The sequence below is a fragment of the Trichomycterus rosablanca genome, chromosome 6 (assembly GCF_030014385.1).
Source record: "Trichomycterus rosablanca isolate fTriRos1 chromosome 6, fTriRos1.hap1, whole genome shotgun sequence".
Taxonomy (NCBI): domain Eukaryota; kingdom Metazoa; phylum Chordata; class Actinopteri; order Siluriformes; family Trichomycteridae; genus Trichomycterus; species Trichomycterus rosablanca.
Genome location: NC_085993.1, coordinates 15,820,186 through 15,847,642, shown reverse-complemented (window position 1 = coordinate 15,847,642; position 27,457 = coordinate 15,820,186). Strand labels below are relative to the sequence as shown.

Here is a 27,457-nt window from a genome sequence, read left to right as displayed (position 1 = left end):
TTCCTCAGCAAGGCAGTTGTCATCTTAGAGGTTGTGTTTGGGGTCGTTATCGTGTTGGAAAACTGCCATGAGTTTTCGAAGGGAGGGGATCATGCTCTGTTTCAGAATGTCACAGTACATGTTGGAATTCATGTTTCCCTCAATGAACTGCAGCTCCCCAGTGCCAGCAACACTCATGCAGCCCAAGACTATGATGCTACCACCACCATGCTTGACTGTAGGCAAGATACAGTTGTCTTGGTACTTCTCACCAGGGCGCCGCCACACATGCTGGACACCATCTGAGCCAAACAAGTTTATCTTGGTCTCGTCAGACCACAGGGCATTCCAGTAATCCATGTTCTTGGACTGCTTGTCTTCAGCAAACTGTTTGCGGGCTTTCTTGTGCGTCAGCTTCCTTCTGGGATGACGACCATGCAGACCGAGTTGATGCAGTGTGCGGCGTATGGTCTGAGCACTGACAGGCTGACCTCCCACGTCTTCAACCTCTGCAGTAATGCTGGCAGCACTCATGTGTCTATCTTTTAAAGCCAACCTCTGGATATGACGCCGAACACGTGGACTCAACTTCTTTGGTCGACCCTGGCGAAGCCTGTTCCGAGTGGAACCTGTCCTGGAAAACCGCTGTATGACCTTGGCCACCATGCTGTAGCTCAGTTTCAGGGTGTTAGCAATCTTCTTATAGCCCAGGCCATCTTTGTGGAGAGCAACAATTCTATTTCTCACATCCTCAGAGAGTTCTTTGCCATGAGGTGCCATGTTGAATATCCAGTGGCCAGTATGAGAGAATTGTACCCAAAACACCAAATTTAACAGCCCTGCTCCCCTTTTACACCTGGGACCTTGACACATGACACCAGGGAGGGACAACGACACATTTGGGCACAATTTGGACATGTTCACTGTGGGGTGTACTCACTTATGTTGCCAGCCATTTAGACATTAATGGCTGTGTGTTGAGTTATTTTCAGAAGACAGTAAATCTACACTGCTATACAAGCTGTACACTGACTACTCTAAGTTCTATCCAAGTTTCATGTCTATAGTGTTGTCCCATGAAAAGATATAATGAAATATTTGCAGAAATGTGAGGGGTGTACTCACTTTTGTGATACACTGTATCTCAAAATGCTGCCTACTGAGATGCCTTATTCTGAGCGATATTCTGACTGAATAACCAGGAAGCATCCAATGCCTCTTTAGCAACGAAGGTGATCCCAGCATTCATCCCAGTGTGGCACAACTTTTCTCACAAAAAAATTTAAATATGTTCTATTCAACTGTAAATAAATTCTCAGTGATTTTTAATTTGTATAAAGGTGTACAAGTGTCATAACCATAACATTAAAACCACCACCTACACTCACTGTCCATGTTATCGGCTTCACTTACCATATAGAAGCACTTTGTAGTTCTACAGTGACTGACTGTAATCCATCTGTTTCTCCACATACTTTGTTAGCCTCCTTTCATGCTGTTCTTCAATGGTCAGGACCACTACAGAGCAGGTATTATTTAGGTGGTGGGTCATTCTCAGCACTGCAGTGACACTGTCATGGTGGTGATGTGTTAGTATGTGTTGTGCTGGTATGAGTGGATCAGACATAGTATCGCTGATGGAGTTTTCTAAACACCTCACTGTCACTGCTGGACTGAGAATAGTCCACCAACTAAAAATATATCCAACCAACAGCGCCCTGTGGGCAGCGTCCTGTGACCACTGATGAAGGTCTAAAAGATGACCAACTCAAACAGCAGCAATAGATGAGTGATCGTCTCTGACTTTACATCTACAAGGTGGACCAACTAGGTAGTAGTGTCTAATAGAGTGGACAGTGAGTGGACACAGTATTTAAAAACTCCAGCAGCGCTGCTGTGTCTGATCCACTCATACCAGCACAACACACACTAACACACCACCACTATGTCATTATCACTGCAGTGCTGAGAATGATCCACCATCTAAATAATACCTGCTCTGTGGTGGTTCTGTGGGGGTCCCGACCATTGAAGAACAGGGTGAAAGCAGGTTAAAACAGTATGTAGAGAAACAGATGAACTACAGTCAGTAATTGTAGAACTACAAAGTGCTTTTATATGGTAAGTGGAGCTGATAAAATGGACAGTGAGTGTAGAAACAAGGAGGTGGTTTTAATGTTATGGCTGATCGATGTATTTGGAAATTTGGGCTTGTCAGTGACAATTTAACCGTTTCCAGTGCATGGAGGGAGATGTTAGCTCTTATCCTAGCGAGTTGTGACTCATCAGCCCATTGGTTTGAATGGCCTGAGGCTAACTGTGTTAGCTTAGTAAGCTTAAACCATGATGACGTAATTGCTGTAATTGCTGTCTAAGTGTAAATAATCTGTCTTATAAGTTCACTGTCTTATTAGAATCATCTCTACTTAGGCAGCTGTTTAGTTAGGCAGTAGGCAGCATGGCAGCTCACTAGGTTTTCTGTTTTAGTTAAAATATTCGAGATTGTCAGACTAAAAAATAGTTTCTACCATCAGCCCTCAGTTGGGTCAAATCTGCCCATCCTGCAAACCTCCTGTTCGTTTTGTTTTTTATTTTAAAATGCACATATTCCACACAGACAGATTTACCAACCCTGAGCCAATCCTATACTATATAATTTTGCAATTTCCTTGCGCTGACACTTAGTACTACCGGAACATTTTATGTTATATTCTTTTAGACATAATATTCCTGCCATGTTATATTGTAGACTGTGAATTTTATTATATACCTTTTAAACGGAACATTAACCGCACACTGGTGGACTGGCACAGTGTAAATGTTTACTGTGTTTAGACACTTGTATTAAAAGCTGATTTTTCTTGTTCTTGATTTTAAGTGGATATAGGTTGGTATACTCGCACATTTTTGGCATTTTATGTACCATAAAAAGTACATTACTCTATATTTCAAATCATATATGGGTGGCATGGTGGGTAGCACTGTCACCTCACAGCAAGAAGGTCCTGGGTTCAACTCCCAGGTGGAGTGATCTGGGTTCTAACTGTGTGGAGTTTGCAAGTTTCCTCCATGTGCTCCGGTTTCCTCCCACAGTCCAAAGACATGCAGTCAGGTTAATTGGAGATACAAAATTGCCCTAGCTGTGAGTGTGCGTGTGGCGAACTGTCCAGGGTGTTTCCTACATTTCACTCAGTGAACTGCACCCACCATGACCCTGACAGGTTAAAATACAATAAATGAATCAATAAATGATTATTTATGCTTCGCCTCGAGCAGCCACACAAGGATTTAACAACTATAAGTATTTAATGCACAAGCAGCAAAATACTAATATTCAGGTGATATATTAATTTCCTTCAGGATTGATAAAGTATCCATCCATCCATCCATCCATCCATCCATCTATCTAAGAGGATATCTAATTTTTCCATAACACCAGAGTGCTGGCATGTGATTTTTACATTTGGTGTACTTTAACCTTTGTGTGTTTGCTCTATTTATTTGTTGCTTTGTGGCTGATCTGTTGTTGCTACTACACTTTTTACAATAGCAGCATTTACAGTTAAAGCCAGCAGCTCTTCCAATGTAGAAACTGGACAAATTTATTTAAGTACTACATCCTATGACTGCTGCATGGTTCCCAAGATCTTAAGTAGAATCTAGTTTACTGCCAATTGTAGTCAATTGTAGTTTTGTGTTAAATTTTCTGCATATTATTAAATAGTGCTCTTTTAGTCCCATCTTGCTCAAAGAACAATTATGTCTCTAAAAAAATTAAAGGTAAATATATTACTATAAGCTTTGGCTTAATGTTCATTGCTAGTTTTAACAAGTATCTCTAGAAGTAATTAGTCATGAGAAAAAAATACTTTGTCAACAATCTTCCAACACAGATATATGGCACAGTACATCAATGCACACAGCTAAATATTTATATTCTATTTTCTTAAAAAAATTGTTTCATCTTGCTCTAAGGCTTTTTTTCAGGTTTGTAAATCGCGCATTTGTCCCCATGTGTCGGAATGCAAGGAAGACCGAATGCACTGCGTATGCACTATGGTAAGAAGGAGAGGTGACAGATTCAATGTGACAGGCTGACAAATGTGTGTCCATGAAATCAGATGTATAGTGAGAAAAGAGGATGTATGACAGGATGTAGAAATATACTAATGCAAAATACATAGAGAAGGAGACAGAGATGTCTGGAGTGTAGGTGGATGGCTTTGAATGTGATTGCTCAGTTGAACTGGAAATAAACTGTTGGCTCATGTTAATGACTAATTTTTGTGTGTGTGTGCCAGTGAAGGAAATGGTATTAGTGTGCAACACGGTGGCTGGATTCTGCTCTGATGAATGCTGATAGTCCTTGAGCTTAATTGGTGTAAAATCCATTATGGGTGGGTCAGAAAAATGCATGATTTTTAAATAGACTTGTATATTTTATAATTATTCACATTTTGATCTCTCTGTTTTTGTTTTAATTCAGTAATTCATCCTTCAGGCCACCCAAGGAGGACGAGTCGCTGCTAAGTTTGGTCCCTCTCAAGGTTTCTGCCTGTAATTTTAAGGAGGATTTTCCTTGCCACTGTCGCCCTCGGCTTGCTCAACAGGGATTGTTGGTCCTGTAGGCTGTTAAGTTGTTTTGAGGCAATGTCTATTGTACAAAGCGCTATACAAATACATTTGAATTGGCTTGACTAATTATTTTTTCCAGTGGTGTACGGATGCTGACTGGTTCAATATTTTAGGATGGGAAAATTATTCTGAAAATAAATGATTGTCCAATTCAGCTTTGGGTAACAAGATTTTTACAACAGGTAACCACCAATATATTACTTAAGTCCTATAAATCATGTAGTTCATGCATAATGGGGGCAGAATTTTACATAATGTTATATTATATTTTTAATAATAATATTTTTTTTTTCTGTTCCCACATTTTCAATGCAACATTGATGCAATTTTTTTCTATTTTTTTATGCATTTTCTCCCATTTTTTCCCCAATTTAGTGTAGTCAATTTGTCTTCCGCTGCTGGGGGATCCCTGATTGCAGTTGAGGTGGGTATATTGCTGCTCACGCCTCCTCCAACCCGTGTGCAGCCCTTAGCAGAACCCATTTTCACCCATGCATTCTGCACAGGTGCCTCTCTACCTGCCAATCAGAGTCCATACACAGCGTTTGAAGACCCCACCCACATAGTCCGGTTATCCCTCCCTAGCAGAGACGTGTGTGCTGCAGGCACTGCCAATCATGCCTGCTAGATGGCGCCCAGCCGACCGGGGGCAGTGTCGAGTTTCAAACCGAGGAGTTCTGAATCTGGACGCTGGTGTGCTAGCGGAATATTTCATTATTTAAAGATTGAGAAGAGCGAGATAGACACACGCCCCCGCCGACACGTGTGCAGTACCGACTGCATCTTTTCACCTGCACGAGGCGAGTTTATATTGTGGATCAGCTTTGTGTATGGAGAGCCACATCCTGTTACTCATTATCCCTTGACATTATCCCTTGTGCAGGCACCATTAATCAGCCAGCAGAATTCGTAATTGCCTCAGTTATGAGGAACCCTAGCCAGCGACCAGTCCGGCTTGATGGAAGAGCTGAGTTTCAAACTGATGAGTGTGGTGTGCTAGCATATTTTACCGCTGCAACACCTGAGCGCCATAAGATTAAAATTTTAAGACAGTATTAGTTTAAGTACATGTCTAAACACTAGATGCATATAGCTAACAACCAATGCACTAGTGAGGTGATATTATTTTAATATATAAGGAAAATCTTATTTCTGGTCCCCACTACTAAAAATATTTTCATGATATTTTCATTACCTGGCAAGAAAGTGGTCGTCCAGGGCGAGGCTCAGCCATTGCACTCTGGTTGTGCTGACCTTTCAAATTCCCCAAATGTGGGAATCTTGACTGCATAATTTTTAATAGGGACAGTGGTAGGCTAGTGAGTAGAGCGTTGGGCTATCAATCAAAAGGTTTAGAATTTGAATCTCAGCTCTGCCAAGCAACCACAGTTGGGTCCTTGAGAAAGGCCCTTAACCCTCTGTACAACGACCCCGGCTTTGAAAACGAATTGGGATATGTAAAAAAGCAAGTAAATACATGTGCCCAAATCCTAGCACAATAATTTGCCTTGCATTACACTGAGCTTTTGTCTGAGCATCTATGTTGTATTTTCGACTGTCCTCACATGCTCGTTTGACATTTCCTGACTGTACCGGTTGACATTTTCATTGTGTCAAATCAGTATCAATCTTGATTCTGCCATGTGTCACATTCACTCAGATTGACAAATTGACATTAACACAAACATCCTGTTTAGCTTGACAGGGAAAATTGGAAATTCCAAATTTTATTTTCATACTTAAACAAGTAACAGGTAATGCTTTGACAATTGTGCTACAAAAACTAAAAATATAGCTACTAAGGATACTAAGGTTATATTTATACCCTTGATATTGACTGCCACCTGCTATGTGTTATTTTGTCTTCAAAAATAACTAGCTGATAGAACAAGTAGTGTTTTTTTTTTTCATGTAATATAAATATATTTGTAATTTTCCTAATTTATTCTTTTGTGGTTTATGCTTTATTAAATAGTGCTTTAAGTCACCTACAACTTATTTTAAATTGTGGTGGATGCTACTTTTTATTATTATTATTATTTTATTATTATTATTTTTTTTTTTTATGTGAAGAGCATAATTCTAAACCTTGATACATTTTGTGTCATTTCTGATCCTTGATCCAGTTTGCAACTTTTAAACACACATTTATACCAATCAAGTGTTCAGCTTCATGATTCTCCCAGTTGTTGAGCCTTCAGTGTTATTTATGTTGTCTGAATGTACTCATGATCAATCATGTGATAATCTTTCCTCCTTCTCAGAAGTGGTGGGCTAGTGTAATAGACCTTTGCACAACCCAAGCACCAATACACACATATTAATTAAGCTGGAAAAGCTGGAAAACCCTGGACAGGGCACCAAAATATCCAGCTATCAGACTTACGTATATTTGTCTTGGTTTCTAACATCTGTATTCATTTGCATAAAAATAAGGATATAATTTTTAGTTTTTAATTTTGAAAGGTTAAGAAGTAATGTGATTTTTTTTTTACCTTTGACATCCCACAGTGTAAAATGACGGTTGTTGGAGGCTTCCGGTGCGAGTGTGAAGTAGAACCGATGGCCAGACTGAGGTTCATCTCGGTCCACCACACTGATGGTGTGAATGAGCTAGGATTAAAAAAAAAGAAGAAGAAAATATGGGCTAAATTAGAACAGAAAGGCCTACATTAAAATTCTCTTTATCCTCATACCCTGATGTGGTCATGATGGTAATATGCACATTGACACTCCATTACTAGCACTATGCAGAGAGTAATTACATTTCTGCTGTAAATTAGTAAGTGAAAGCGACTGATTCAGAATGTAGGTAAGAGTGCTTGCAGAAGCTGTTTTCTGAATTCACGCCCAGTTATTAAATTATCACATCCCGTAACATAACAGACTGACGTGTTTAACGCATTGAATGGAGAGAATAGAGCGAAATAGAGAGAAATAGAGGGAGAGAACAAACCAGTGGCAAGCGCCACTACGACAATCAAGTGGAATTCCCATGAACGCTTATTGCTCTTTTCTCATTACACGCTCCTCAAAAGGCTCATGCAGTATTTATGTCACTCTTCAGGGAGACTGAGAAAATCCAAATTGGAAATTACAGAGGACTGAACTACTTCCCTGAGCAAATTGTAGCCACCCCCTCAAGTAAGAACAAAGTAGGAAAGGGACATTTGTACAATAAGACTGTCGAATAAAAGCGCCATCGAATAAAAAAAAGAGCACTTTCAAAGAATAATGACACAATGACACGCAGTCGAATTAACACACTGGCAAAGTGACGGCAAGGGCGAAACTCTTCTCGGGCGATGTTTATACTCAAAGGAGACCCAGTGTGACCAACTCTGGTCCCTTACACTGACACACTTCAAAAAAGATTAAAAGAGAAAGAGAGAGTAAGTTTTTTGCTTTCAGTCCCTTATCCTGAAGGACATGGCTATTTCTGCTGGGTCTGATTAGAAGCTGTTGCTGGTAAAATAATCTCTTTTTTCCTCTGTAGTGAGCATCTGTGTGCATTGCCGCAAGCTTATCAGAAGTCCAGCTTTCAACTTAACAATCTGGTTTTCTGTGCTGGGGTTTAGTCGATTTTCTTGACCAAATGGTAAAATGTCTGGTTAGGGAAGGGCCTTTCCTGTTTTGGTAATACTGTTCTTCTGTGCACAAAGCAAGGTCTATAAAGAGATGAAGAAAAGCTTGGAGTCCTGACTTCAATTCCACTGGAAAGCTTTGAAATAAATTGGAACATTAAGGCTTTCTTGACCAACATGGATACATTCAAAATGAATTTGACATTTATGTCAAGTTACAAGGTACCACTGTGTTTCATTGAAAAATTAGGACCTTCTACTCGGTAATGAAGTGTATTCAGCTCTAACATTAATCTATACAGCAATGATAAAATCCTCAGCTTTTAAGGGACTTTTTTAGGTGTTGCAAGCATTAAAAGTAACTGTTATAAGACTGCAGAGAGCAAACCAAGCTTGTATTTATTTATTATTATTTTTTTTTTTTACTTAGCAGTGCCGTGCAAGTGACTGCAAGAACTATATCTAATGCAGCACAAACCTATAGCAGCACATAATCAGAGTGCAGGTAAGCCTGGGGCATTAGTTATTTATTTATACTTTTTTTTTTTTAAAGTAACAGTAAAAAAAGGATTTTTTACTTAGCATAGAACTCGAGTGTAGTCACTGTTGAAATTTCAAATAATAAAAATCTGAGATTGATTAGCAGCATGTCCAGGATATTTCTGTTATGCAAGTTTTTTTAGGTATAAAATGAAGAAAGGAAAAGGAATCTGTTGGGCCCCTGAGCAAGGCCATTAAAGCTCACATGCTTTTGTTGCATTCTGTTGCATTTTCTTGCAGTTGGAACTTGTTTTAGATAAAACTAAATGCTAAATGCTGTATATACACTGATCAGCAATAACATTAAAACCACCTCCTTGTTTCTACACTCACTGTCCATTTAACAGTGCTTTGTTAGCCCCCTTTCATGCTGTTCTTCAATGGTCAGGACTCTCCCAGGACCCCCACAGAGCAAATATTATTAAGGTGGTGGATCATTCTCAGCACTGCAGTGACACTGACATGGTGGTGGTGTGTTAGTGTGTGTTGTGCTGGTATGAGTGGATCAGACGCAGCAGCACTGGTAGAGTTTTTAAACACCTCACTATCACTGCTGGACTGAGAATAGTCCACCAACCAAAAATATCCAGCCAACAGCGCCCTGTGGGCAGCGTCCTGTGACTACTGATGAAGGTCTAGAAGATGACCAACTCAAACAGCAGCAATAGATGAGCGATCATTTCTGACTTTACATCTACAAGGTGGACCAACTAGGTAGAAGTGTACGGTAAGGGACACGGTATTAAAAAAACTCCAGCAACGCTGCTGTGTCTGATCCACTCATACCAGCACAACACACACTAACACACCACCACCATGTCAGTGTCACTGCAGTGCTGAGAATCGTCCACCACCACCGCCAGTGATAGCTCAGTGGTTAAGGTACTGGACTAGTAAACAGAAGGTTGACGGTTCAAGCCTCATCACCACCAAGTTGCCACTTTTGGGTCCCTGAGCAAGGCCCTTAACCCTCAATTGCATATCGTGTTCAGCTCATTGTGTAAGTCGCTTTGGATAAAAGCGTCTGCTAAATGCTGAAAATGTAAAATGTAAAAATGAAGAACAGCATGAAAGGGGGTTAACAAAGCATGCAGAGAAACAAATGGACTACAGTCAGTAATTGTAGAACTCCAAAGTGCTTCTATATGGTAAGTGGAGCTGTGAGATACCAAATACAAGGTTGTGGGTCAAATCCCAGCTCTGCCATGCAACCACTGTTAGGCCCTTGAGCAAGGCTCTTAACCCTCTCAGCTCCAAGTACGTTGTACAATGGCTGCCCCGTGCTCCGACTCCAGCTTCCAAAGAATCTGGAACATGCAAGTACAGAATTTCATTGGCATTCCATCTACCCTGGATTATCATTATTATTCTACTTGTTCACTCACTCACTAAAATCTAAAAGCAATTTAGAACAACCAGTTAATCTTCTGTTTGCTTTAGGGACGTGGGAGGAAACTAGAGTACCTGTAGAAAGAGCGTACAAAACACCTAAAGGACAAGGACATTAATTGAGTTGAACCATTATGCTGTGTGGCACTCATGCTACCACCTGCTTCACTGTGCTGCCCAAATTATCATATACTATCTCGCTTTTTCTATTTGTAATACAATACTGGTATAAAAGCTTTAAATATGAGTAAATGATAAATAATCAGATACTAACATCCCCATGGTAACCCACTACAGTAAAGCAGAATGTGACATCACAGGTATTATAATTAAATGCAGGAATGTTGTGAACTTTATGTACATAGGTAAAGGTAAATTAAGTGATTAACAATTTAAACATTTGAATATACACCGATTAGCCATAACCCCCTTCTTGTTTCTACACTCACTGTCCATTTTATCAGCTCCACTTACCATATAGAAGCACTTTCTGGTTCTACAATTACTGAATGCAGTCCATCTGTTTCTCTACATATCTTTTTAGCCTGCTTTCACCCTGTTCTTTAATGGTCAGGACCCCCACAAGACCACCAAAGAGCAGGTATTATTTAGGTGGTGGATCATTCTCAGCTCTGCAGTGACACTGACATGGTGGTGGTGTGTTAGTGTGTGTTGTGCTGGTATGAGTGGATCAGACAAAGCAGCGCTGCTGGAGTTTTTAAATACCGTGTCCACTCACTGTCCACTCTATTAGACACTCCTACCTAGTTGGTCCACCTTGTAGATGTAAAGTCAGAGACGATCGCTCATCTATTGCTACTGTTTGAGTTGGTCATCTTCTAGACCTTCATCAGTGGTCACAGGACGCTGCCCACGGGGCGCTGTTGGCTGAATATTTCTTTGGTTGGTGGACTGAGATGTTTGTTTGTTTATTAGGATTTTAATGTCATGTTTTACACTTTGGTTACATTCATGACAGGAACGGTAGTTACTTGTTACACAAGGTTCTTCAGTTCACAAGGTTATATCAAACACAGTCCTGGACAATTTTGAATCTCCAATTCACCTCACTTGCATGTCTTTGGACTGTAGGAGGAAACCAGAGCTTCCGGAGGAAACCCACGCAGACACGGGGAGAACATAAAAACTACACACAAAAACGACCCGGACCGCCCCACCTGGGGGTCGAACCCAGGACCTTCTTGCTGTGAGGCAACAGTGCTACCAACACAGCCCGTCCTGAGATGAGTGTACTGAATGGGTGAGATGTTTGGCAGCAGATTGGTGCCCTGTCTAGTGTGCATTTCCATTATGTGGCCAGTTCCCATGATGAATGGGACCAATTGATAAAAATGAAGCCAATATTAATGCTATGAAATGAATGAACGATAAAGTCATATATTTTCATTTTGCAAATCAAACAGTGCAAATGACAAGAAGCTCAAATACGACTCTGATGTAGTGTACGTAAGGCGGAGTGAGCGAGTGAGTGAATAGTAACAACTGCTGCTCCTGCAGCCTTATCCTCTAATTAGGATTTTATCTGGTGTTCTGCTTCTGACCCTTTCATTTGGACTAGGTCTGGATTGCTAAAGGATGAACAAATCCCCCCAAAATCTGAGCACATTCTCCAGGGTGCTGCCACGTGTTTGGAGAGATTACTTTCTGCTCCAAAGGGCAAGCCTTATGTGCTAAAGAACCAAATTAAATGAAAAACGAGCACTGGCTGTTCATATCCTAATGAAAAACCTAGCCAAGTTCAATCAATAGTATGTGCACTTAAGTATACAGTATTCAGTATGTTCATGTGTTGTGGTCACAGTAGAATTTGTACGTACTGTTGAGTGTGCCAATTCAATATTGAGGCAGCACACTCTCAAGCCCACCTGGGGATCTTGCCAGTCCACTTGCCAGTCCACTTTATTAGGAGCTGAGAGGAAAGGAAACTGGAGAACCCAGAGGAAACCCACTCAGAGAGTAATACACTTAGAGGCTAGGATCAAAACCCAGGTCTTAACTCAATCAACTGATTTACCACATTTTATTGGTAAGCCTGTATCGCAATATTAAAAGAACCAGGGTTAATTTTAGCCAGCTCTGTAGAATATAAATCTCCTTCATTTCAAACATCACAGACAAACTTTTACTCTTATTTTAGTCATTTCCAATTCCCTAACACAATTCCTCCACACTGGCTTGGAAGGGTGTTGCCTGCATCAAAACATAAGTCCTCCTCTTTACACAAGCCAGCGGTGGATCTCAGCAGTGGATCTCACTAAGAAAAATAGAGATATGGGCTGTGTGGTCTATTGCTCATGCTGGAGCTTAACCAGAAAGAGGGAAATACAGTATCTTATGTACAGTGGTAAACTGCACTACCGTTGCAATCCAGGGTTCAAATCTCAGCGGTGCTATTGGACATGCTATATACATACAGACATGAATGGCTATGTCTGAGGAAGGTTGATTGTTACTGCATTGTTACTGGAGTGTGCCCAGTGTTTGTGTTGCAACCACGCAAGTAAAACATGGTATAACATGAAGGTGATAATGATGACAATCATGATAAATAATTCATCATTAAAAAAAAGTTTAAACACTGTTGTTAGAACTTGTGGCAGTAAAACAAGCTAGCACACCAGAGCAGATATTTCGTACTTGTCGAATCGAAATCCAGCTATGCCATCCGGCTGGGCTGGGCGGCTGCATAAACAATGACTGGCTGTTGTTCATGAAGTTGGATAAGCAGGATAGGAACTCCTCATAACTTATGCAAATTACGACCTCTGCTGGCTGATTGATGGTGTCTGCACAGAGTTGAGGAATAATGCATTGATCAGGGTGTGGCTCTCTTTACACAAAGCTGATCCACATATGAACTCGCCTTGTGCGGGTGAAAAGATGCAGTAGACTACTGCACACGTGTCAGAGGGGGCATGTGTCAGTCGCTCCCCTCAATCCAGTGGAGAGGAAGCATAACGCAATTAGATAAAAAAAATTTGACGCACTAAAAAAATTGGGGGGAAAAAGGAAGAAAATGCATTTAAAAAATGTAGACATGAAATATGCAAATAAGAAATGTAATTGTACTGTACACGTGTATATGTATATATGACAAATAAAGGCATTCCATCTGCCCAAGATTATCCCTCAATCCAGTGGAGAGGAAGCATAACGCAATTAGATAAAAAAAATTTGACGCACTAAAAAAATTGGGGGGAAAAAGGAAGAAAATGCATTTAAAAAATGTAGACATGAAATATGCAAATAAGAAATGTAATTGTACTGTACACGTGTATATGTATATATGACAAATAAAGGCATTCCATCTGCCCAAGATTATCCTTAACTGTTACTTTGCTTGTGATTTTTTTGGGGGGAGGGCAGAAAACAAGGATGACCATTGCATGCTTCATCATGTTTGCCCTTTTCCTAACCCGTGCATGTGTGTGCATGTGTGTGTGCTTGTTTTGTTTCAAACATTACTCATCTGGCTGGGACAGTCCTAAAGGAGAACAAGTCCTTGTGATATGTCAAAGAAGATTGCTCAGTGCTGTTTGATGTCTAGTGCAGAGTTGACAGGCTTCTCCTCCCTGAGCCATTCTTACTGTTTGCTGTTCTACCCAGCCTTTTCCTGCACACGTGTCACTGTATGATATCTGTCTCTTTTTATCTGATCAGCCTCTTGTATCCAAATACCAAGAGGTTACCGGCTGAACACAGCCGGCTCATAAGCCTGCTTCACACAGTCAGTCAGATTGCAGGCTAAACCTGGGGTTAATGCCAGATTAGGGCAGCGGGAAAAATGAGAAGATTCTGGGAGGAAAAGCAACAAAAAGCCACAGAAAGATAAAAGAAGAACATTTGAGGTTTAAAACTTTATCCTGAAGGACAAACATACAATGTTTTACTTTACTTATTTGAAAAGATTGCTTTTAACATCCAGGGAAATTATTTATATCACATGGTGTGTGCAAAGGTTATAGTAAATAAAATGAAATACATTAATTATAATAAGTAATAATAATTCATTTTAAAAAGCAGCACGGTGGCTAAGTGGGTAGCACTGTCACCTCACAGCAAGAAGATCCTGGGTTCGATCCCCAGGTGGGGCGGTCCGGGTCCTTTCTGTGTGCATGTTCTCCCCGTGTCCACGTGGGTTTCATCCGGATGCTCCGGTTTGGACATAATTGTCTGTGTTCAGTATAACCTTGTAAAATGATGAAAATACTATTTAAAATTACTAGAACTAGAAATGTTGCTCTTAAAATCAATAAAAAATACAGTGGTACCTTGTAACTCAACGTGCCCTAAACTCAAAATCTTTAAAACTCAATGCATTTTGTCAAAAAATGTGTACCCTTAAACTCAACGAGTGTGCAACTGCTGCTTTGGTCTGCACTCGGCTTGAATGGTGCGATAAAACGTCATCAAAGTGCTCATATGAGACGAATCTGCATTTGTGTGGAATAACCATCAAATCCAGTCTGAAAGCATCAACATACGTATATCTGTGTTTATCTGGATTTACCTCACTGTTTGTTTGTTTATTAGGATTTTAACATCATGTTTTACACACTTTGGTTACATTCATGACAGAAACGGTAGTTATTCGTTACACAAGATTCACCAGGTGTTATCACAAGGTTATCACAAGGATCCAACATAGTCATGGACAATTTAGTATCTCCAATTCACCTCACTTGCATGTATTTGGACTGTGGGAGGAAACCGAAGCTCCTGGAGGAAACCCACACAGAAAATGAATGGGGAGAACATGCGAACTCCAAAAAGAAAGGACCCGGACCGACTGTGAGGTGACAGTGCTACCCACTGAGCCACTGTGCCGCCCGATTTACCTCACTGTTTCACTTTTAAACTTGTCTTATAGCTCGGGGTGCTAAGAAATAGTAAGAATCAGCTTTTCCAAGAGAGTCTAAAACACTTATCATTAGAAAAAAGCTTCATGTGACAATGTATTAAAAGAATGACATCGAAACACTAAACCTCTCTTAATTATTACTACTTATAAGTTCTCTCCACTAATTAAGAAGCATATGACAACAATTAAGAAGTAAAGGTAAAGTGCAGGTTTTATTGTATTTTTTATTGATTTTTAACTGTTTTTAATTGTATTTTAGTGTTTATTTTAATATTATATTTGTGTTATTTTCAGTGTAAAAAATAATCTCATTATTTTACATTAACCTAAAATATTGGCATATTAAAAACCCCTTTACTGTATGTTCCATAAAACACTGTGTTTGATAAGCAGAAGATAATAGATCAGACCTGTATCATTTGGTTACTCTGTTGGTTATCATTTTAATTTAGTTATTTTTACACTTTTACAGTACAGATGGTTGATAAAATAACACAAATATTCATGACAATAACTTCAAAAGGAGCACGACTGGTCCTGACCCCAGATAAAAATAGCAGGGTTGCGTAAGGAAGAGCATCTGGTGTAAAATTATATTATAATTTTATGATAAAACAGACATTAACATTTGATATAAAATGTGTAGTAGAGTTTTGTAAAGCTCACATTGTACAGTTGTTAATAAGAACTGGTCTAAGAGGTGTTTGTACAATTTTGTAATTGTGTAATTATTTTTGTGGTTCTACATTTGAGGCATTTAACAAATCAGTTATAGAAAAGTGCTTATTAATCCCTGTCAGGAAGCTTCTATTTAAAACCACTTTCTTTTTTTTCTTTCTTTGCTGATGATGTTTGTCCATGTTTAGATATACAGTGCCATGCTTTTAAAAAATGTAGACCTGCTACTGTACTACTGTAACTTTAATTAAGCAAATATTCATATTTTGTGTCCTTAACATTTATCTAACAGAAAAAGGCAAAGCTGTGGCTTGAGAATAACAGTGAATTAACATTTTATTGTGGAAAATGGAATTAGAAATAAACAGAATTTTTTTTTTTTTTTTTTTATATACAGTAGACCCTTGACTTACAAATTGTATTGGTTCAGAAGTCAAAATGTTCATTAGTTAAACCTATTTTTCCCATAAGAAATCATGTAAATAGAATGAATCCATGCCAGACCTCCCAATCACCCATTACCTAACCTTTCTAATGTCTTAAATGGTCTTTTTTGTTATAAATACAAGTATATTTTCCCTTAATCTTAAATTATAGAATAGATAATACTGTAATAAACAATAATGAACAACAATACACAGTAGTACTGTACATAAAAAACATCACATTTCAGTACAGTATGTGTGCTGTACCATACACCATAATACATTTCCTTCTTTTTTTATAAAATGTATCTACCAGAAACAACAATAATTCTATACTATTTCAGCCGCTCAGGGGGCGCAGCTGTAAAGTGCGCTAGCGCACCAGAGTTGGGGGTTTCGAATACATCGTACTGAATCTCAACTCTGCCTTTCCGACTGGGCGGCAGCATGAACAACGATTGGCTGTTGTTCAGGGTTAGAGGGTAAGAAAGTCAGATCATTGGTTCCTCATAACTGGTGCAACTGCGGCCCCTGCTGGCTGACTGATGTCGCCTGCACAGGGCTGAGGAATAATGCTGATGGGGTGTGGCCCTCCATACCCTTCTCACCACTAAGTTTTCTCTGCACATTCTTTGGGGATATTGTAATATAAAATTGTACAAAATGTAAAGAAAACACCGGAAAAAACACTGTCCGCTGTCCGAATGTTCGCTCACTGTATATACATGTATGTATATATATATATATATATATATATATATATATATATATATATATATATATATAGAGAGAGAGAGAGAGAGAGAGAGAGAGAGAGAGAGAGAGAGAGAGAGAGAGAGACTCTAAGAACCCAAAACCCAAAATGTTCATATGGTAAACCGTTCGTAACTCAAGGGTCTACTGTACATGCCTATGTGTTGCCACTCCTTGGGATTTTTCCCAAGATCTTGGGATTTGGGGGATCGACTTGGGATTTGGGGATTTTGCTAAGTAATCTTGCAATTTTTAATCTGCGCTCAAACAGATAAAATCTGCATGCAATTTTATGGTCTACAGTCATAAACAAGGAATGACAAAGCATACTACTACTAAATAATAACGTTTGGTTGTCGCTGGCCATTTCACGGCTTATGTACATTTACTTCTTTACTTAATACATTGTCATGGATGCGAGAACCGTTTTTTGGTCATTTATTGTGATATATTGCAGGAATAAATCTGCGTCAATCACCATAGTGTGAACAGATTAAAATCTGATTTTCTCATGGTATCGTTTGATGATTGCGATAGTGATAGCAAATCAGACTCAACAGGACGTTCTCTGGGTTTGAAAGACATTAATTATTATTGTTTTAATTACAATTTGTAAATATTAATACTGATAATGAACCCACTTTTTCAGTTAACTCAGGATTTTTGTTTTTGTGAATAAATCTTGTTTTATTCACAAAAACAATTTTGTCGTTTTCAGTAAATTTTTCAGTAAATTTTTGAGGTAAGATCTTCAAAATAGAGAGTGGCAACACTGATGCATAATCTGCATAACTGAAAACAGTGAATAAAAAGTGTACATGTGAGCTCAAATAAAGCCCACATACAATATGAGGCTGAAAGACATCTGTGCAATTTGCATAGAGTTGACCTCTTTTAGCCAGGTTTTGCTCTTTTGGAAAGAAGTTCAATACAAATTTTAGTGGGTCTGTAGGAATTTGTGACCTTTCAATCAATATAGCATTTGCAAGGTCAAGCACTGATGTTGGGCAAGAAGGCCTGGCTTGTAAAACAAAGTAAATATTCTCAGAGGTGTTCACTAAGGTGGAGGTCAAGGTCATGCAGTCCACTAGTGTTCCAACCAACTCAAATGTTGTCTATAGGGAAATCCTTTGGCATAAATTTATAATGAGTGTGTGTGTATTTAGACCTCTTTCAGACCACTTTTTGCACACGTTATTGTATAAATCCATCTGTCCATCCATCAATCCATCATTTTTTTTCTTTCCTTACTTATTTCTGTCCATCCATCAGTCCTTCTATCCTCTCTCAGTGTGATATAACAAGTGCATGTTTGACATGATTTGGCACAAGTTTACTCTTAATTGGACTTAACATCTACACTGGGTGCATTCAGAGTCTGGCTGAAGTGAGTCACACTAGTGTGGAAATGGAAAAAAGGGGGTCCTTAGCAACATCCCCTTCCGGGGCTTCTTATTTAGCAAGTACATTACTGTATATGGACAAAAGTACTGGAACACATAACCATAAGCTAGTTGTACATCCTATTACAAAACTGTTAGGGGCGTCACGGTGGCTAAGTGGGTAGCACTGTCGCCTCACAGCAAGAAGGCTCTGGGTTTGATCCCCAGGTGGGGAGGTCTGGGTCCTTTCTGTGTGGAGTTTACATGTTCTTCCCGTGTCTGCGTGGGTTTCCTCCGGGAGCTCCAGAAGTGAATTAGAGATTAAACTTGTGAACTGATGATCTTGTGTAATAAATGTAAAAATACGTTAAAATCCAAACAAACTGTTAGAGATTTTAAGTGTCCATATACTTATAGTGCTGGACTTTTTGACCGTTAAGCTGAGCATACCATTTTACAATCTGTTTCTGCAGATAACACTAACCACAGAGTTGTTACGAGCTGGTTCTGTTTTTGTTTTTATTGTCTTCTAACTAAACGTTAAGCCTATTCTCAAGACATCTGTGTCTATATAAGCTCTTGTAGGACTCAGAATAAATTAAGACATCCCGAACTCTGACCTTGTCTCTTGTCTGAGTGCTTGTCTGAGTGCTTTCCCCGAATGGGATTCACAAAAACAATGGGCATAAGTAGTGTTGGTACTTATTTTGTAGATGTCACAGCCTACTCTCACCTGGAAAGGCTCTGCACAATATTTTGAAGTGTGTCTGTAGGAAACACCAAACTGATTAAAGCATGTCTTTATTAACCTCACTATTTATATTAAACTCACTTTATCAGTCACTTTATCTGGAGCAGAATATGCATTCTTTAAACTGTTGCCACAAAGCTGAAAACATAAAATACATTTTCTGTCTATAATTTTATACACCAATTAGCAAGAAGTGTGGCATCAGGAGGAATTAATAATAAGGAAGGGTGCCCACATACTACTGGCCATATAGTGTAGCTAACATAGAAGGGAGAATAAGAAAAAATTTGGAACGATCTCTACAATAACTGTCTATATTAAACAACTAAGGTAGCATAAAATAGATGTTTAATAAATAACATGATAATAACAAGATAGTACATTTTTATTTTATTAGGATTTTAATGTCATGTTTTACACACTTTGGTTACATTCATGACAGAACAGGTAGTTACTGGACAATTTTGTATCCCCAATTCACCTCACTTGCATGTTTTTGGACTGTGGGAGGAAACGGGACCTCCCAGAGAACACCCACGCAGACACAGGGAGAACATGCAAACTCCACACAGAATGGACCCGGACCGCTCTACCTGTGAATCAAACCCAAGACCTTCTTGCTGTGAAGCGACAGTGCAACCCACTGAGCCATTGTGCTGCCCAAGTAGTACAGTTAACATTTTATATGCCCTATAACTTTACCAACTATTACATTAAGATACTAAGCTGTGCAACGCTGGGTTCAAGACAAAAAGCAAGGGTGAACACATACGCAGACATGTTACATAATATTTATTCTTGATTACATTGCTAGTAAAGCACAAGTAGGTATCACAAGCAAAAATAAAAATAACAATAGTAAAAGAACACTTACTACAACAGCTTTCTGGGGTTTTTTTTGTATTGTATTTTGTCATTTAATATATAATTAAAATATAATCATTTGGGTTGTATTTGATCCATTTAATTCAATCAATTCCAGTACAAATCTTGTTTTTTATTATTTGGTAAAACAGTATTTATTTAACCCTAATTAAATATTTATTAAATATGAAATCCTAACAGCCATTTTTTTTCTGTGTAGTTATTATTATTATTATTATTATTATTATTATAATAACTATTATTATTATTATCATTATTTGTTATTACTATTATTATTAGTAGTAGTATTATTATTATCATTATTATCATTATTATCATCTATTAATACTGTTATTATTATTATTATTGTTATTTTAATTATTATAATTTTATAGTAAGTATGGAATTTTTTTTTTTTTTAAATAAAGGGTTGATTTTAATTTCTCACATCTTCTGTTACAGATTGCTTTGGACAAGGGTTGGTCTAAAATTAGAGCAACATAAAGCTGAGCCAGCCAATTTTCTGATTTACTGACACTGCATTTAAGTCCTCTACAAGGAATTGCCAGGATTAAAATATTACATTAAATGAAATTGACACAGTGGGGCTAATGTAAATGCAAATCACCTTAATCCAACCTATTTAATTGAATATTTATACAGTATTTAGAGTAAACAAACCACCTAATGGAAAAATGTTCAAGATTGACTGAGGCAGCATGATGATTTACTGCTACATACATATTGCATTTCATCTATTTTTAGAAGGCTGAATTATAGCAGAATAAACTGATATCTTGTCTTTTTAATTTTAGTTTGAGCTTTAGAATGTATTGTGGCATCTCCCTTGCGTGCGTCATCGGCCGTGAGAGCACGAGATCCCATGATGCCGTGTGGCCGTGGCCGAAACATTGATAGTGGTTAAAAACTAGTTAATAGTCGAAATGTTATGAAAGTGTTCATGTTCATATGGATGTGTTCAAAATGCTATAGTGCATAATACATCTTTGTTAGACCTTCCTGTTTTGTTGGCTGTTAAAGCATAGTGAAAGTGGTCTGTGTATTGCAGATCTAGCCTCTTCTTCATGCGTTTATATATCTGGCTCAGAATTTACATTACATTAACTTTTTTTGCATTTAGCAGTCACTTTTATTTAAAGCAACTTACAATTATGACTGAACACGATTTTTAAGCAATTGAGGATTAAGGGCTTTGCTCAGGGGCCCAACAGTGTAATGTACAAATTTAATAATACCCAGGATCGGTTGTTTTATCCACTCCTGTTGCTAACAGGTGCATTAGAATTTAGCAAACAGCCAACAATCATCAAAAAAACAACAATGGCAGTAGAGTTAGGTTAGGTTCAGTGTGGCAACTCATGTGATGTCATAGTTTTAACAAATTGGGTTGTGAACTTTTTGCCCTGGGAAAAGTTTGTGAATATCAATACACAGACTAGGCATAACATTAAAACCACCTCATTGTTTCTACACTCACTGTCCATTTTATCAGCTCCACTTACCATACAGAAGCACTTTGTAGTTCTACAATTACTGACTGTAGTCCATCTGTTTCTCTGCATGCTTTGTTAGCCCCCTTTTATGCTGTTCTTCAATGGTCAGGACCCCCACAGGACCACCACAGAGCAGGTAATATTTAGGTGGTGGATCATTCTCAGCACTGCAGTGACACTGACATGGTGGTGGTGTGTTAGTGTGTGTTGTGCTGGTATGAGTGGATCAGACACAGCAATGCTGATGGAGTTTTAAAACACCTCACTGTCACTGCTGGACTGAGAATAGTCCACCAACTAAAAATATACAGCTGACAGGACCCCGTAGGCAGCGTCCTGTGACCACTGATGAAGGTCTAGAAGATGACCAACTCAAACAGCAGCAATAGATGAGTGATCGTCTCTGACTTTACATCTACAAGGTGGACCAACTAGGTAGGAGTGTCTAATAGAGTGGACAGTGAGTGGACATGGTATTTAAAAACTCCAGCAACGCAGCTGTGTCTGATCCACTCATATCAGCACAACACACACTAACACACCACCACCATGTCAGTGTCACTGCAGTGCTGAGAATGATCCACCACCTACATAATACCTGCTCTGTGGTGGTCCTGGGAGAGTCCTGACCATTAAAGAACAGCATGAAAGGAGACTAACAAAGCATGCAGAGAAATAGATGGACTACAGTCAGTAATTGTAGAACTTCAAAGTGCTTCTATATGGTAAGTGGAGCTGATAAAATGGGCAGTGAGTGTAGAAACAAGGAGGTGGTTTTAATGTGATGGCTGATCAGTGTATATACATATACAGTTGTACAGTACAACAAAAATCTTTCTTCGCATATTCCAGCTTGTTTGGAAGCTGGGGTCAGAGAGAAGGGTCAGCCATTGTATGGCGCCACTGGAGTCGAGAGGGCTAAGGGCCTTGCTCAAGGGCCCAAAAGTGGCTGCATGGCAGAGCTGGTATTCAAACTCTCAGCCTTGTAATTGATAGTCCAAAAAGTAAAAATCAATTAAAGGTCTGTGATTCTCCAAAATGACCTTGATTATTTGTTTAGTGGGGTAGACAACAAATCTCAATTACCTGGTAATGTATCAGCTTCTGCCTATACATAATACTGTATAATGCTCATCCTATGTAATAACCAGTATGGAACTATAGTCAAACTAACCAGCATTTCCATTTTTAGTCTCACTTCTCTGCTTTAGTCCTACTTCTTTACATAAACGTGCTAAGTTTTCACGCCTTAAATTGGATCATTTAGAATCCTAAGCTAATTGGATTTCATTTAGCTGCAGTGCCACTGGAAACCTGAACCAAGGAGCTGGCAAGGACTTTAGCACCATGAGTGAGAATGGCAGAAAAAGTGCTTGTTTAATTGGCTTGCTGTGAGTGTTAGGAGATTAAGGAGTGAATGTATAATTTTGGAGTTTGAATAGCTAACTGGGATTTATACATTTTGACTTTTTTGGATTGTGGTGGTTATAATATTGTATAGATGTGTTATTGCAGTGAGAGTATTACATATACACTGATCAGCCATAACATTAAAACCAACTCCTTGTTTGTACACTCACTGTGCATTTTATCAGCTCCACTTACCATATAGAAGCACTTTGTAGTTCTACAATTACTGACTGTAGTCCATCTGTTTCTCTGGATGCTTTGTTAGCCCCCTTTCATGCTGTTCTTCAATGGTCAGGACCACCACAGAGCAGGTATTATTTAGGAGGTGGATCATTCTCAGCACTGCAGTGACACTGACATGGTGGTGGTGTGTTAGTGCGTGTTGTGCTGGTATGAGTGGATCAGACACAGCAGTGCTGCTGGAGTTTTTTAATACCATGTCCATTCACTGTCCACTCTATTAGACACTCCTACCTAGTTGGTCCACCTTGTAGATGTAAAGTCAGAGACGATCGCTCATCTATTGCTGCTGTTTAAGTTGGTCATCTTCTAGACCTTCATCAGTGGTCACAGGACGCTGCCCACGGGGCGCTGTTGGCTGGATATTTTTTGTTGGTGGACTATTCTCAGTCCAGCAGTGACAGTGAGGTGTTTAAAAACTCCATCAGCATTGCTGTGTCTGATCCACTCAGCATAACACACACTAACACATCACCACCATGTCAGTGTCACTGCAGTGCTGAGAATGATCCACCACCCAAATAATACCTACTCTGTGGTGGTCCTGAGAGAGTCCTGACCATTAAAGAAAGCATGCAAAGAAACAGATGGACTACAGTCAGTAATTGTAGAACTACAAAGTGCATCTATATGGTAAGTGGAGGTGATAAAATCGACAGTGAGTGTAGAAACAGGGAGGTGGTTTTAATGTTATGGCTGATCGGTGTTTGTTTTTATTTAATTTTCTTATTATGTTAATATGTAGATTTTACAAAAGTACCCAAACCTGCTCATTAGTTAAACAATGCCCACATGATCAAAACTTTAATACAACCACTCTCTGACCTACTTTTAAAGAGCTTTTGCAGCTTATTCTGACCTTTTTTTCAAACCCAGCTCCCAGTTTAGTACCACATGAGCATATATTTTAATTTAACTGGACTAACAGGAAACCAAGGGCAAAGTTTGGCTGGCCGCAGCAGCACAGGTGAGAGAAAAATGCCTGTAATTACTGGTTCATCCACATGGCTGCTTTCCTTACTTTTCATCAGGGTGATTAATTGCCCAATAGAGAGTTTGGGAAAAGGTTGGTGCCTATTGTAATATGCAAAAAACTATCTTCTCCTCCCTCTTGTCTCTCTAATTCAGTCTCTTAAAAACAACCAATTTGCTACACAAATAAAGCAGGAAATAACAACACACCACAATTCACACTGGAGACCCTGATTGTGTCCTAGGATGGTATATTTGCCTGACACACACTCCCTCTGTCGCGTCCTTGGTCATCCGACCCTTTTCTTATTTGCCCGGACTTCAGTGGATTTGCACGAGGCCAGTCTCTCACATGGAGAGTCACGCACTGATCTCTGCATTTCTCCACTTCTGTACAGGCGCCTCAGGGTTCTTACACCGCATCGAAGACCACACCCCCTTTTTAGTCTGGTCTTTTCCCAACCCAGCAGACTTTAGTGGGCAATTTTGTCTGCTGCAGGAGCTGCCAGTTGTGCCTGCTAGGGGGCACCCAGTACGAATAAAATTGTAATAGTTTGTACGAATAGAATGTTATGTTTGTTGAAGATTATTATTATTTAATTATTTATTTAGTAATTTTTTATGCATTTTCTTCCCTATTTCTCCTGGTTTGTAGCGAGTAAAATTTTTTTACCCAACTGCGTTATGCTTCCTCTCCACTGGTGCTGACCCCTGCCCCGATTGAGGAGAGCGAACTGACACACGCCCCCTCCAACACGTGTGCAGTAGTCTACTGCATCTTTTCACCTGCACAAGGCGAGTTCATATGCAAATCAGCCCTTTGCACAGAGAGCCACACCCTGATCAACATTATCCCTCAACTCTGTTGTTGTAATTGCATCAGTTATGAAGTCCCTATCCGGCTTTTCCCACACTCTATGAACTACAAGCCAATCATTTTTCATATAACCGCCCAGCCCAGCAGGATGGCAGAGCTGAGTTTCGGATCGACGAAATGTCAGCTCTGGTGTGCTAGAGTGTTTTATCGCTGCACCACCTGAGCGACTTTATTTTTATTTTTTTAAATGTATTTACTTATTTTGCCCGATTGCATTATGCTTCCTCTCCACCAATGCCGAGCCCCGCTCTGATTGAGGAGAACAAAGCTAACCCACGCCACCTCCGACACGTGGGCAGCATGCCGTATGCATCTTGTCACCTACACTTTGACAAGTGCAATGCGGATCAGCAATGTGTACAGAGAGACACACCCTGACAGCACTCTTTTCCCATCTCTGTGCAGGCGCCATCAATCAGCCAGCAGAGATCATAATTGCATTAGTTATGAGTGAGTTCCTATCCGGCTTTTTAATATCCCAGCCCTATCTGAACAATGGGGTCACCATAGTTTTCTTTATGCCAGATGCCATCCTTAAAGCAACCCACCTATTTATCCGGGTTTGGGACCGGAACTAAGGGTGTACTGTTTGCCCCAACACAAGGCTAAGGTTTGCGTGACACCATGTGCCTTCTATACTCATGAGCTGCCCGGCTTGGGATTTTATCCCCCAAAACTCAGGCACCGCAGGCTCTTATATTTGTGCTACACAAGCTTACATTTAAATAAAGAAATAATTTAAAATAAAAAAATAATAATTAAATAATTTAAAATAATTAACTAAATAAATTAATAATTTAAAATAAATAATCAATTTAAAACAAAAAAAATAATAATTTAAAATAATGAATAAATAAATAATTAAAAATAAATAAATAAATAAATAAGTAAATAAATAAATAAATAAATAAATCTAAACACATTTGATATTCATTCAGCAAATATTTTAATGTATTTTAAGCTGAAATAACCGAATCTTAACATTACATATATTGTGGTAGTGCCTATGAGTGTTAAAATGCTTGACCTTAAAGCAACACTCCACATTTAGCCTCTCTATTGTCAAGGGATTCCCTGCAGAGGACAATAAATAAATAAAAGCCACCATAACAATAAAGCATAGGTTGTAGTTTTCTTCCCCGCTTTTAAGGCTTATCTAGGAAAAATGATGTTTTTTGTTGTCTTGTACATTCTGTGGTCCCAGAGGAAAATGCTTTTAACATTACTGTATGTTTACCAAGTGAACAGAGCTGCAAGGACACGTAGTTATTTGTGGCTGCTGAAAAACTATCACGTTCTAAAACATCACAATGACTGCATTAGAAAAATAAATAATAATATATATACAGTGTATCACAAAAGTGAGTACACCCCTCACATTTCTGCAAATATTTCATTATATCTTTTCATGGGACAACACTATAGACATGAAACTTGGATATAACTTAGAGTAGTCAGTGTACAGCTTGTATAGCAGTGTAGATTTACTGTCTTCTGAAAATAACTCAACACACAGCCATTAATGTCTAAATAGCTGGCAACATAAGTGAGTACACCCCACAGTGAACATGTCCCAATTGTGCCCAAATGTGTCGTTGTCCCTCCCTGGTGTCATGTGTCAAGGTCCCAGGTGTAAATGGGGAGCAGGGCTGTTAAATTTGGTGTTTTGGGTACAATTCTCTCATACTGGCCACTGGATATTCAACATGGCACCTCATGGCAAAGAACTCTCTGAGGATGTGAGAAATAGAATTGTTGCTCTCCACAAAGATGGCCTGGGCTATAAGAAGATTGCTAACACCCTGAAACTGAGCTACAGCATGGTGGCCAAGGTCATACAGCGGTTTTCCAGGACAGGTTCCACTCGGAACAGGCTTCGCCAGGGTCGACCAAAGAAGTTGAGTCCACGTGTTCGGCGTCATATCCAGAGGTTGGCTTTAAAAAATAGACACATGAGTGCTGCCAGCATTGCTGCAGAGGTTGAAGACGTGGGAGGTCAGCCTGTCAGTGCTCAGACCATACGCCGCACACTGCATCAACTCGGTCTGCATGGTCGTCATCCCAGAAGGAAGCTGACACACAAGAAAGCCAGCAAACAGTTTGCTGAAGACAAGCAGTCCAAGAACATGGATTACTGGAATACCCTGTGGTGTGACGAGACCAAGATAAACTTGTTTGGCTCAGATGGTGTACAGCATGTGAGGCGGCGCCCTGGTGAGAAGTACCAAGACAACTGTATCTTGCCTACAGTCAAGCATGGTGGTGGTAGCATCATGGTCTTGGGCTGCATGAGTGTTGCTGGCACTGGGAAGCTGCAGTTCATTGAGGGAAACATGAATTCCAACATGTACTGTGACATTCTGAAACAGAGCATGATCCCCTCCCTTCGAAAACTGGGCCTCATGGCAGTTTTCCAACAGGATAACGACCCCAAACACAACCTCCAAGATGACAACTGCCTTGCTGAGGAAGCTGAAGGTAAAGGTGATGGACTAAACCCAATTGAGCACCTGTGGCGCATCCTCAAGTGGAAGGTGGAGGAGTTCAAGGTGTCTAACATCCACCAGCTCCGTGATGTCATC

The 27,457-nt window shown here is 39.4% G+C and overlaps 1 protein-coding gene across 2 annotated transcripts in view; it reads right to left on the bottom strand.

Annotated features, from left to right (window-relative positions):
* The window catches only part of LOC134316305 (cadherin-22), a 152,339-nt gene that overhangs the window by 29,368 nt on the left and 95,514 nt on the right, over positions 1-27,457 (bottom strand). For both annotated transcript variants that reach the window (XM_062996651.1, XM_062996650.1), the window contains one exon: positions 7,110-7,227. In XM_062996651.1, the coding sequence (XP_062852721.1) occupies positions 7,110-7,227 (118 nt within the window). The remainder of the gene's footprint in view (positions 1-7,109; positions 7,228-27,457) is intronic.